This window comes from Phaenicophaeus curvirostris, chromosome 12 (genome assembly GCF_032191515.1).
Source record: "Phaenicophaeus curvirostris isolate KB17595 chromosome 12, BPBGC_Pcur_1.0, whole genome shotgun sequence".
Lineage (NCBI taxonomy): Eukaryota > Metazoa > Chordata > Aves > Cuculiformes > Cuculidae > Phaenicophaeus > Phaenicophaeus curvirostris.
The window spans coordinates 22284263-22297169 of NC_091403.1; the positions used below are offsets into that span (position 1 = coordinate 22284263).

At 58.0% G+C, this 12907-nt stretch overlaps 2 protein-coding genes across 3 annotated transcripts in view; one reads left to right on the forward strand and one right to left on the reverse strand.

Moving 5' to 3' along the window:
• Positions 1 to 12907, forward strand: part of ANKRD34C (ankyrin repeat domain 34C) — a 202875-nt gene that overhangs the window by 120678 nt on the left and 69290 nt on the right. The gene's annotated exons all lie outside the window — the stretch shown is intronic.
• The window catches only part of RASGRF1 (Ras protein specific guanine nucleotide releasing factor 1), a 36845-nt gene that overhangs the window by 10067 nt on the left and 13871 nt on the right, over positions 1 to 12907 (reverse strand). The window contains exons 4-17 of one of the 2 annotated variants that reach the window (XM_069866588.1): positions 12307 to 12399; positions 11265 to 11518; positions 10657 to 10736; positions 10030 to 10223; positions 9430 to 9539; positions 8436 to 8554; positions 7796 to 7956; positions 6541 to 6604; positions 5450 to 5586; positions 4158 to 4240; positions 3444 to 3653; positions 2676 to 3046; positions 983 to 1108; positions 251 to 421 (exon numbers count right to left, since the gene is read on the reverse strand). In XM_069866588.1, the coding sequence (XP_069722689.1) occupies positions 251 to 421; positions 983 to 1108; positions 2676 to 3046; positions 3444 to 3653; positions 4158 to 4240; positions 5450 to 5586; positions 6541 to 6604; positions 7796 to 7956; positions 8436 to 8554; positions 9430 to 9539; positions 10030 to 10223; positions 10657 to 10736; positions 11265 to 11518; positions 12307 to 12399 (2173 nt within the window). Of the gene's footprint in view, positions 1 to 250; positions 422 to 982; positions 1109 to 2675; positions 3047 to 3443; positions 3693 to 4157; positions 4241 to 5449; positions 5587 to 6540; positions 6605 to 7795; positions 7957 to 8435; positions 8555 to 9429; positions 9540 to 10029; positions 10224 to 10656; positions 10737 to 11264; positions 11519 to 12306; positions 12400 to 12907 lie in introns of both variants that reach the window. The other variant, XM_069866586.1, reaches the window with a different exon arrangement.

Sequence of the window (12907 nt, forward strand, 5' to 3'; positions counted from 1 at the left end):
GGAGGCTCTGTGTTAGAAGGGAGAGTGGGCACACCAGCTACGGGTGCGAAGGCTTTGGCTGTTTGGCAACCTGCACATTCCTCAGGCAGATCCGTGCCCAGGCACCCAGGGACCACAGCCCGGAGCGGGCAGGCGCGGGGCTACAGGTGCTCCGGGCACCCTCCGCGGGCTCTGCCTCCCAGCCGAGCGCGGTGGGAACGGGAGCCCCGAAACAGCAGCCTCGCTGTCCTGGCAGCGTGGGGCAAGGTACCTGCGCTGGCGAGGGACATCCTGCGGTATTTCTCCTTGGTGGGGGTCCCCTCGTTGGCTCCTGCCGTGGCGATGGCGAAGGCAGAAGCGGCAGACAGGGCGCTGCGGGTGCTGTCGAGCTCCCGGCAGGATGTCATGACCACGCCGTTGTTGTAAGAAAACAGTGAGAAATCTTGCGGGGAGAAGAAAGCCGACATCACTCCAGCCACCGCTGCAGACAAGTCCCTTCCCACAGCCCCAGTTGCCAGCCCCCCAGGGCTGGGCAGGATGAGGATCATGGAAGTGGTGGGTACAGCGTGTGGGTACGCGGGGCTGTTCCCACACGAGAGCTGGCTCCCACCCTGCCGAGCCTGGGACAAAGGGATGAGCAGCTTTGGATGCCACCACACCGTAAGAATCCACCCAGCAGGAGGAAGACCCTCGGGGCGCGACAGGCAGGAGACACGAGACAGATAAACTAATGCTTGATGCCAGCCCAGGCTCACACCTCAAGCAGCAGAATTCACTCCCAATGCACCAGCTCAGCCCTCAGAGGGCAGGAAGAGGGTGAGAAGCCCCAACCAGCCCTGCAATATGAGCCAGAGAGTCGGGCATTTCCCTGTCCCCTTGAAATAAAGGAAATAAAGGGCATGGTCCTGCTCCCCTCTTACACCAACACCTCTCAGTAGCTCCCATGAACAGCCTCAAGGGCAGTGACAGCCCCGAGCGGGACAGGTCTCGGCTCACTTGTTACCTGATGAGTTTTTGCACTTGACAGACTTGGGAGTCGTTGGGGATTTTGTTGGGGATGTTTCGGCTTCTGCTTCATCGCTCTGGTTGGGATCCGTGTCCGACTCCTCCCTGACAGACACCTCAGAGCCTGGGAGGAAGAGGTAACTGGTTACCAGCACCGCGGCACCCAGGCAGGTTGCAGCCACGCTTGAGCTCTTCCCGATTTCCCCAAGGTCCGAATCATTCCAGCTGGGCACATAGTGACTGACTACAGGAAAGTCCCCAAATTACTTGGTTCTAGGTTTTTTGTGGTTTTTTTTTTTTGATGTGATTAGTTATTACAACTCATCCAGCTTTCAGGGGTGGACAACTCACATGAGGCAGGGGCTGTCCATGCCATGCGTGGTGCACGATCGTCAGCTGGCAGGCTCTGCCCAGGGCTGCTGACAGCGAGCAGGACCACAGGCGAGCTCCAGCCCAGGCGTCCCATGGGCAGCAACGGAGCACGAGGTGGTACCTCCAACCCTCGCAGGGCGCAGGGCTGCAGGAGGAGCTGGGGCAGCCTCTCTCAGCCCCTACCCGGGCACCAGCCGGGGCTGACAGCCCGCTGCAAGGCTCAGGATAATGCCGAAGTGCAGGGGGAGGCTACAGCCTGTTCCTGGTTTTGCTGAAGCCAGGGAAAGTGCTGGCAGTGCCGGAGTCACCATGCTTGCCCAGGGGTCCAGCCCCGAGGTGGCCGCCCCACAGCTTCAGGTCCCACTTTGGGGTGCTGAGCGCGATCCTGGTGCAGACGGAGCGCTGGGCTGGTCCCGTGGGGAGCAGGGCTCAGCCCACAGCCACAAACACTGTGGTGAGCACCACAGCCAGAGGGTCTGCAGGGTCTTGACTGCCAAATGCAGGACTTTGGCAGGGGGAAGCCTCGTCCTCTGCTGCTGCGCTGTGCTCAGAGCCGTGCCCGGGGCTGTCAGCGCAGGAGGCAGAGGGAGGGATGTGCCATGAGGCAACAACTGCAGCCTTTGAGGTGTTTCACTCACTCAGTTCCGGCCACCCCATTGCTGGGGGCCACACCGCACCAGTTGCTGCATCACCAGGAGCGCTGCCACCACCTCTGCTACCGCTGCAAACCACCGCCACCACTGCCACCATCACTGCCACTGGTGTCCCCAGTGCACGGGGGCTGCTGGGAGCCTCCTCGTGGACCCGGGTCTCCCTGCACCCCGTCTTTGCCAGCACGCAGCCAGCTCCCCTGCCCCAGCCCTGCCACGAAGCACTCAGGCACAGTGCACCCAGTCACAGAACCATGGAAAGATTTGGGTTGGAAGGGATCTCAAAGCCCACCCAGTCCCACCCCTGCCATGGGCAGGGACACCTCCCACTGGATCAGGGGCTCCAAGCACCATCCAACCTGGCCTTGAACCCCTCCAGGGATGGGGCAGCCACCACTGCTCTGGGCAGCCTGGGCCAGGGCCTCCCCCCCTCACAGCAAAATATTTCTCCCTAAGATCCATCTCAATCTCCCCTCTTTCAACTCAAAACCACTTCCCTCATCCTATCCCTGCCCTCCCTGATCAAGAGCCCCTCCCCAGCTCCCCTGTATGCCCTGTGCTGATCCCGTCGCGTGTCCCTGTACCCCCAGAGCACCCACCAAAACTGGCCCCCTCCCTGCTGGCTGCCCTGGCTGGAGCTCACCCCTCTGCACGCCCACAGCCACTCACTTTGCTTGCTCGGCAGCGACTCCTCTTGCTTCTCGGAGGCTGCTTCACCCTCATCGGGGATTTTATTGGGGTAGTTACTGGACACGTACAGTTTGTTTATGTCCAGGGTGGTCTTGCTGAAGGGAGCCATGGAGGAGTACATGCTTGCATAGCCGTTGGAGGAGCAGCTCAGAGCAGCCAGGTCCAGCGCCTTCCCTCCGGTGATGATGGGGATGTTGAGTGAGAGCTTCCTCCGCCGGCTCGGGGACGAGGATTTGGTGATGGAGAGCGGGGGAGGCGAGGAAAATTTGCGGTTGGCTCTGGGGGACTTGGGGGGCTCGCCGTACAGCAGCTTGTTGTTCTGGCTGTTTGCGAACAGGAGCTCCAGGGACCTTGGCAGAGATACAAGGAAAGGCTGAACTCACACCTAATCTGATAGAGAGGTCATGGAGATCCCCACCAGCAGCTCCAGGAGTGCTGGCTCTCCAGGGCATCCCCCTGGGCAGAGAAGAGCCAGCACGAGCCCCTGCTGCCCCGCTCCCACTGCTCAGCTCTCCCAGAAGCTGGAAATCATCGGCTTCCCCAATCTGCGGGCACAACTCCCAAGGACGGAGTGAAATGTCTCTGGGGTGGCAGCAGGGCCAGGAGGGTCTGGGGAGCAGAAATCTGACTCGGGACAGAAGAGGGGACAAAGGAGCGATGCCACAGACCCCCTAAACTCAGCCAGTCCTCTGGGGGCGGGACAGGTCACCGGCACAGGCTCTGCAGTGACGCTGCACGCAGCCTTACCGTGCAGGGATGGCACTGATCGGCTTCTTGTAGATCGTGATGAGCTTGTCGAGGACAACCAGGGCGGTGGTGAAGACACGGTACGAATGCAGGAACGTGTTCAGAAAGTCAATGCTCAGGAACCGCAGGTCTGTCAGCCTCTCCAGCAGCCGTTCCACGCTTGCATAGCGGATCTGCAGGACCTTGCAGGAATTCATCGTTTTACTGAACCTAATGTCAACATCATCACAATACAAGCTGGCATCAGACCTGCAGAGAAACAAGATATCTGTGGTTCCAGCCTGGAACGAAACCAACAGCTGCTCCGTGCAAGCAGCTTTCCCCCAAGAGGTGCAGGGACCATGGAAAACGGTACCAGGTTGCCGGAGCTGCACTTGAATGGGGTGTCCCTACATAAAATGCAAGCAGGAGCACTGCCAGTGAAGAGCTAGGAAATGCACACTCCAGAATGGGAGGAACCATTGCTCCATGTTCAGCTGGCAGAGGTTTGTGCAAAGGATGTGCGATGACAGACTGTCCTTGGGGACACCCACAAACCCAGACCTGTCCCCTTGCATGGCAGCAGCATGGGCGGTCAGTGTGGCAGGGACACCCTCTGCACTTCTTGGAAAGCCTCCCGGGGCTCCCAGCAGCGTTTGGCTGCCGTGGGAGCTACGCCGTGGGGCCGGGCAGAGCCCAGCGCTCTCTGCAGCGCCCGGCCGCGGCAGCACTCACTTGATCATCTGCGGGACGGTGACCTTGGAGTTCTCCTCAAAGGCGTTCATCATGAGGCCGTTGCAGCGGATGTTGTCCACGCACTGGAATAGACAGGGTGGGAAGTGGGTCCGACTGCCGCCCGGCTCGGACCCACCATGAGAGAGCCCAGCTTGGCCTCATCCAGACAAGGTGCATCCTTGCTAACTGCATCTACCACGCCTGATGGGAGACCAGGGCTGGGAGGGGGCAGCTGGGAAGGGAAGAGGTTCTGCCTGGAAACAGGAGCTTCCTGATCCTGGTTTTGCTCCCCTGTTCCAGGGGAAGCATCACCCAGAGCTGCTCCCCAGCTCTTGCAGTGCAGACCCAGCCCAGGCTCAGGGCGTGCCGGCAGACGTAACAGCACTGAGTTGCCAGAAACCTGCTCTCATCCTTTACTGCTGTATTAAACTCCCCCCAAGCCTGCACTGCTGGATGCTCTCGGAGGGAGACCTAGCGAGCAGCAGAGCAGCATCGGTCCTGTCACTGCTGGCTCAGCACCCAGGGCTCTGCTGAAGAATCCCTGCACATGCTGGCCCCAGCCCTGCCGAGAGCAGGATCAGGAGCTGCCACCTCCGTGCACGGGGCCAGGCCCCAGCTCTGGCCCTCGTCTCTCCTCGGGGGCTGATGCTCGGCAAGAGGATGTAGGCAAGAACATGGTACAACAGAGGTGCCCAGGAGGCAACCCCCATTTAACCACTTTTTTCCTTCTCCTCCCACCCAGGAAAAAGTATCTTCAAAGCCATTTGCATAAAGCAAATGAAGAGCAGGTAAATCATTACCACCTCTGAATCAGAGAGAAATCCAAACCACATATCTACATGTGCAGGCAGAGCACGGACACAACAGGCCCTGCTCCCATCTGCTGTGCTTTGTCACCTTCGTACTCCACCTCCTCCTCGGGCCACCGGACAGCAGGAAGCTTGTGGTGAAGAACAGGCTCTTGGAGCAGCCTGGCTCTAAGTTACTCTCTTCATGAAACCATTCTCCCTGGCTGCCCAGGGTGGTGGGTGCAGCCAGGTTGCTTGCAGCAGCCCAGCACAAAGAACCTCAGCCCACTGCAGGTCCTGAGCCCCCCGAAGGCACTGGGAAAGCACCCGGGGTGCAGATCCCGGCAGGCACTACTGCTGCAGCCACAGCCTGAGGGCAGCGGAACTGCAGCCACGCAGCACACCTCAAGGGTTAATTCTGGGTGCCCGAAGCCTTCATCCCACCATCCCATGGGAGCTGCTCATCCCAGGGACTCTGCACTCCTCCCAGCAGGTCCATCTTACCTGGCTGATGTCGCTGGTCCACGCAGCCTTCTCCTGCCTGGACGAGGCCACAAGGATCACCGTAAAAGATGAGGAGTCTTTTGGCTCTACCACAATTTTGAAGTCCAGGTGGTCGATGTCTTGCCCCGATGCTTTTGCTTAGGGATAGAAAAACAACACACACACCGATTGTGAGAAAACTTCCCCACGCCCTCTCTCCCAGCACAGGTTTCATTAGGGTTTTAAGGAGTTTGTAGTGGTTTTTGGGCTGTCTGTGATGAGGACACGATGGGTTTGCCGGGGAAAGGCTCTGCGTTGGCAAAGCCAAGTCTGCACGCCACAAGCACAGGACAGCCTCGCTGCTGGAACCCTGGTGCCACATCCCAAGGGGGAACCCCCCTGCCTGGCACATGTTGGAGCGCTCGGTGTGGATGCAAGATCGAGGAGCTCCTGCCTTTTCCCAAGCCTGCAGTTAAGCAGGCATGGCTGAGGACTCTCATCAGCAGAGAGCCGTGCCGCTCGCTGCCTGCCTCGGGAAGGTTAGATTTGCATAAAGTTGCATCGGTGCAGTTCACAGTAAATAATTTACTTAATTAATTCAGTCAATAGATCATAACTTCCTTGAATCTATTCAACATCTCAATTTGCCCCAACCATGCTGCAGCTGGTTTTACTCCACACAGTGGAGATCATGCTGCCATCAGTCCCCAGCCACAGAGCACAGCAGCTGCCTCCAGCCAGGGAAAACATTGCTGGGGCTGGCAGCAGCCTTGTGCCAAGGCTCTGGCATGAAATGCAGCTTCCAGTGGGACCTGCACACCCCTGGCACCTCCCCAGCACCACTGGCTGTGGGTTCTTCCCCAGCCCTGCAATGATGCAACCATGCTGCAAGCTCCAAAACTGCCGTGGTACAAAGCGGACACGGGCTGTGGTGCTAGTGCTGCTGCTAACCTCAGCAAAGAGCAGCCTGGAGCAGCTGCAACTTCGCTTTTTGAGGTGCTCCTGTCTGCTCAGCACCCATCGGGAGAGGCACAAGCCAACCTCCCATCCCGCACCCACGTGTTGGGGCTCAGCACAGCCCCAAGGGGAGTCCACCCGCACCAAGGACCTACCGTCCTCATCGGTGCTCTCCTGCTCCTCTACCAGCGTGCAGTCGATGAGTGAGATCACGCCGTTCTGCAGGGGTAAGAATAGGGGATCAGTGAAAAGATTTGCCCCTGGGGCGCTGGTGGCTGCCTGGGACTCTGGCTCTGGTCCCTGCCCCATGTCCCAAGCCCTGGCAATGGGGACGGGGTGATGCTCCCAAGGATGCACGCACACAGCTCACACCTGTTTTTGCTGGGAAAAGGCAGTTCCTGACTGCTGGGATATTGCTGGGATACTGCTGGGATATTTTCCTTGTATAACCAATCAACTAATTTGTTTATCAATTATTGAATATGAGCTTTAAATCGAATTTCCCCAAAGCCTGTTGTAATTATCAGCTCTTTGCCAGGGACTGTAATTTTTCGAACGGATAATTTAACACCAGTAATGAGCAATTTCTGTACGATTCTTGCTCGATTACCTGCAAAACTTCCCCCAGCAAAAGCGTGAGTTGGGCTGGAGGAGCCTGGGAGCATTAGGCACAAACCTGGGCTGTAATTTCAGTTTCTCGCTCAATAGATCACTGAGGTTTCTGCTGCAAGTCACTCTATCCATCAAGAACTTGCAGTTTCTCATCTTTGCCCGTGAGTCAGAGCTCTGCACATCACTGACCACGTGAAATAAAACCTATCGCCTGCCTGCTGCCCACCCAGCACCCCCAGGAGGCTGCAGCCAGGGAGGGTCCCTGAGGCAGACAATGTTGGAAAACCTGGAAGATCTGCAGGTCTCAAAAATCATACTTCTGGCTACTTTCCCTTCTCCTTGCCTCCGCGAACAACTCCTTTCTTCCTTCCCCTCCAGCTTCCAGCTGTGGTGACAGGAAATCCCTGAACTCAAGATCCCTCACACTTCCATAGATCTCGATAGATCCACCCTCCAGGCATGGGTCCTGCTCATCTCTCACCCAAAAAATCCTTGACAATCAACTTCAACATTTAACAGGGCATGGGAGAGAAAGGATCACTCTCTGGTTTTAAACCTGTGGCGTTGGGTGTCCTTAGTTCCTGTGATATGAAAACCAGCAGAGACTCTCACAACTATTCCCTCCGTGATTCTGTGCACCTCTGGCTATTTAATCATTTCTTGCACAGCAGCTCTTCTGTGCTGTTGACCCCAGCGTCACCGGGAGAGCCTGGACAGCTTGGACTGCAGTGGCAGCCTCTGCCCCACCCCTGTGCACGAGCCCCAGCACCCCCGAGCCCGGCAGCACCCTCTTCACACCTTGGTCAGATGCAGTTTCCCTCCGGAGCCCCTGGTGCAGATGATCAAGTGCTTGGAGAAGAGGAAGCACTGCCGTTCGCCCTCCTTCCTCAGCGAGAGGGAACCCAGCCGCCCCCGCGTGATCTTCCCTTTCTCTGACATCGGCACTTGGATGAGGGACCCTGCGGAGGCGGAAGAGACACAGCCTTGGCACTGGCACCCCGGAAAGCTTTGCAGGGCACAGTCCCCAGGAGCAGGGCAGTGCCGAGCGCATCCCCGAGCACCGTGAGCCACCAGCACCACAGGTTATGGGGGCGCAGAGGCTGGGGGGCACCAGCCATGGCCCCCAGGCCTCCCCTGCACCCACAGCACGGGTGCTCCTCCAGGACTGAGTGTGCCCAGGAGGTCAGGATGGGTCCCACTGCTTCCCAGGTGGTGGGAAATCACTAACAGCCAAGACGCCCATTCTGCTCCACGGATGGAATAAGATACCATGCTGAAACTGCCTGGAAGTGAGGTGCTTTGGGGTGGAGACAGGTTGGAAACAAGCTGTATTTTCACATTTCACAGCTCACCAGAGCACGCACCGAGGGACCGGAGATGGGAGCCTCAGGCTCTGCGTTAACCATGCAGGGGAGGGATGTTGGCGCCAACACTGTACCTTGCCTGACAAAGGTCTGGCTGGTGTCCAGAAGAATTTCACAGCCCTCGATAATCATCCTCTCAATCGCCAGGTTCTTTCGGATATTTTCAGTCTCGCTCACTTCATCGTGCATTATCCTGAAGGAGGGGGAAGGGAAAACCAGAGCATGGATGAGATCCACATGAGTTTTCCCAGTGGATCCCTCGGGACACACAGGAAGGGCTGCTCCAGGTAAGCCCAAACCAAAGGAACATCAGGTGAATCTCAGCAGCCATCTGCGTCCACACAGATGGAGTCAGGAGCACAGAAGGTGACCTATGCATTGGCCTGGGCTGCACCTGCAGACTTCTAGATATTGAAACACGAGTGCTTCTTGCTCAGAAATCCCCAAATTCAGATTTAGGGCAGACAGATGCCCCTGCCAGCAGCCCCCTCTGATGTCCCTGCACCTTGACGAGCAGGAAAATGGATGGAAACTCTTTACAGGAGACAGCATGGGAGCATCTCAGCAGAGGACGAGGGCAATGGGCAGGCAGGACCAAACTGGCACAGGCTCCTTTGGGTTAGGACTGTGCCCTGGCAGCCAGCGGGGTGCCTGGGCAGCCGAGGGCACCAAGGCGAGCGCCCAACACACTCACAGCACCCCTGTGTGACCCAGCCCATCACCCTGTGCCAACGAAGGCTTTTGCCCTTGTCAGGGAGAACCAACAGGCTCCAAGTGAACCACGGACTGAGCTTCGCCTGCATCCCACCCCAGCACAGCCCCTCCATGATCACCTCCCCTGGCTTCACCCTGTGGGTGCTGTAGCAACACCCAGGCCAGCCTGGTCCCAGCAGCACTGGACCCTCTGCAGGCCCTGTGGGCCGGTGTCTGCCCGCCCCAGCCCCTCTCCCTGCCCGCTGCCCCCAGCCCACGAGCCCCTCACCACCCCGAGCCGCCTGGGGACAAGAGCCCTTGGTCCTGCAGCCCCCGCCACCAGGATGGGCAGGGGCAGGCAGCGGTGGCTCTGACCTGGACAGCTCTTCCAGCTTGGACTTGGCGTAATCCAGGCTGTTCCTCTCCACGTGCTCGTGCGGAGTGTGAGCCAGCAGCTCGTGCAGTGTCAGGATGTACCTGGGGATCTGTGGCACAACAGAACAGAGTGGAGAATGAGCCGTGGTGCAGTGCAGAAGGGCCGGAGGGGTCACAGAGTGCTGCAGGTGCCCACCTCACGCTGCTCCTGGTGTCACCATGGCTGGGGACACCACGGCTAGGAACAGCATGGCTCAGACTCTCTGACCTGGGAGGTTATGGAAGCTTCAAAGCTCCTTGTGCCAGAACTTAATGCCAGAACAGCATGAGGTTTTGCACAAGACCCTCATCTATGTCCCAGCAACACAGGGTAGCTAGGAAGCTGGCAGCTTTACCCAAAGTTTTCCCACAGCACCAACAAGCCCAGCAATGGCCTGAACTCATCCCAGGAGCAGAGTGGGACCTCATGGAGTCCAGCTCAGGTGAACTTCACCAAGGCTTTGCCTCCCATCACCTAATGCCTGCTGTGGGGCTCAGCCCATCCCACCCCATCAGTGCTGAGGTGGAATCCCTGGGGCAGATCCCGGCACCAGTGGTCACCTGGAACATGGGGTAGGTCAGGAAGGTCTCCAGGGTCCTCTCCTCGCAGTCGGGCTTGGCCTCGTAGTGCTTCAGCAGCTTGTCAAAGTCCCGGTTCTGTTTGCAGTGCGCCAGGATCTGCAGGCTGTACTGGTGGTTCCTCACGAACTCCTGGTAGATGTTCAGCATGGGCAGCAGGATGTCGAACAGATCGGCTGCAAGCAGAGAAGCGGCGGGGAGGTGGGTGCGCTGGCCTGGCCCGCGGTCCCGGCACAGCCCCTGCCCCACCACCCTCTCTCTCCGCGAGGCCTCGTGGTGCTTGTGCCAGCCCCAAGCCTGCCCAGTTTGGGTTTAGAGCCAGCTGAGGGTCTCATCAGCCACAGCAATGCTCTTCAACATCAGGTCTCCCTGCATGGCCCAGCCCTCCTGTTCCACTGCTCGGCAAAGCCAGGAACACAGGACTTGGGTTTCTCTGTTTATTTCTGCTCAGGTCCTCGCTTCCGTGACTGGCACGAACAAGTGATGCAAGTGATGCGTTCCAACGCTGGTTAGCGCAACGCCTGCGAGGCTGCCCTGGGAGGAAGAGGGTGGGCTCGGCTCTGCCGGCAAGCGGGAAGGAAACACTGCAAGGAGGCGACAGGCACTCACCCAGCACGAGCGTGGGCCAGCTGGATATCCTCGCCTTCAGGCCTTGGTAAAAGATTTGGTGCAAAAACATGATTGTTTCACTGAAAAATAAACCAAAAGGAGAAAAGACAGATGAACAAATGGCAAATAAGGAGTAATTAGACAAAAACACCAGCCAGAGGGGCAGACGGGAGCCCTCGGACTGGCTGGGGAGGTGGCTGCACAAGGTGGGGCACTGAGAGGGTCCCCAGTACCATGCAGGGAACAATGGATGAGGACAGAGGAGGAGAGGGAGGAACCAAGGAGCCTGAAGCTCCCTCAGGAGTCATAGAATCACGGAATGCTTTGGGTTGGAAGGGATCCTTACAGGTCATCCAGTCCAACCCCCTTGAAGGAGCAAGGACATCTTTAACCAGATCATGTTGCTCAGAGCCCCATCCAACCTGACCTTTAGGGTTTTCAGGCATGAGGTCTCCAACACCTGCCCAAGCAACCTGGGCCAGGGCCTCAGCACTCTCAGTGTGAAAATTTTTTTCCTCATATCCAGTCTAAATCCACCCTCCCTTAAGTTTAAAACCATTACTCCTTGTCCTGTCACAACACGCCTTGGAGCCCGGGATGGCGCTCACCTGTTGAGGAAGATGCTGCTGACATCATCATGCGTGATGGGAGGCTTCTTGGAGCTGGCTGCCATCCGCAGCGGCCGCAGGAAGTTATTGACTAGGATGTGGAGCTGCTGGACGTACTCGGCCTCCGCCTCCAGCATGCTGAAGACAACTTGGTTCCTTTTGCGCATGCTGTCGGCGTGGGGGGACCTGATGTAGTCCTGGATGATCGTCTTCCACTTCCTCCGGCACAGCCAGCCCCGAAGGAAGCTCTGCACCTGCCGAGGGAGCAGCGGCCGCGTTAGCATGTGGGCTGAGGAGCCGGGCAGGCGCTCTGCTTCCCTGGCACAGTGGTGACTAGGATGAGTGCTGCTCTGAGCACCCCCAGCTGGGAAACGAACAATAACTCACTTTACAGAATCATGGGATGGTTTGGGCTGGAAGGGATCTCAAAGCCCACCCAGTCCCACCCCCTGCCATGGGCAGGGACACCTCCCACCGCATCAGGGGCTCCAAGCCCCATCCAGCCTGGCCTTGGACACCTCCAGGGATGGGGCAGCCAGCCCTGCTCTGGGCAACCTGGGCCAGGGCCTCTCCACCCTCACAGCAAAACATTTCTCCCTAAGATCTCATCTCAATCTCCCCTCTTTCAGATGAAAATCGTTCCCCTTGTCCTTTCCCTGAAGTCTCTGATCAAGAGCCCCTCCCCAGCTTTCCTGGAGCCCCTTTCAGTCCTGGAAGCTGCTCTAAGGTCTCTCCTCGCAGCCTTCTCTTCTCCAGGTCGAACAACCCCAACTCTGCCAGCCTGTCCTTGCGTGGGAGGTTCTCCAGCCCTAGGATCATCATGCTCTTTGTGCGCGAGCCAGCAGAGGCAGGGATGCCTTGCTCACCCGAGGAGAGCGGGCAGAGCCCCAGGGAGCAAACACAACCACCAGAGAGGTTTCCAGTTTTCCAAAACACCTTTTCCTCTAAACCACCCCTGTGAGCAGAGGCAGCTACACAGAGAGCTCCCCAAGCCACGACGGCTGCTCTGGCACTGAGCACAGCTCCTATGCCGCTCACTCACCTTCTTGATTTTCTTGATGTCACTGTCATCGTCACTGGGTGTGCTGCTCTGGCCGGCCTGGATGCGCTCGTGGTCCTTGAGCAGAGAGGCAATCTGCGAGCACAGGGGGTGTGAGTGGCTGTGCTGCCGTGGCACATCCCAAGCCGAGGGCCGGCACGTGCCTCCAGCTTAGCTATGGACATGGGAACACATTGTGCTGACTCTGCCTTAGTGGGAGATGGGTGGACAACACAGATGAAGAAGCCACCATTTTATAGAAAATAATAAAACCAAGAAAAGAACTTTCCAAGAGCACTTCCCAAAATGTTTTGGAAAGAAAGGAGCTGAGCTCTTTTTCAGCTGCAGACTCTGCTTCTCAGCAACACCAGGACTTGACAGCCGCAGGAACCGAAATGCACAACCGCAGTGCATGCTATGTGCGTGTTAGGATTTTGGTATCTGCACTGTCAGGAGGGAAAGCAGAGGAAAGGAGGAGAAGGAGCAGCTGCCAGGCAGGCAGATGGGGCAGAGCTGTCTCTGCTGTGTGGTCACAGCCTGGGAAGAGGAGGTGACTTCCACAAAATCCAAAGTAATGAAGAGCTGTGTTTTTTTCATGCCGTAA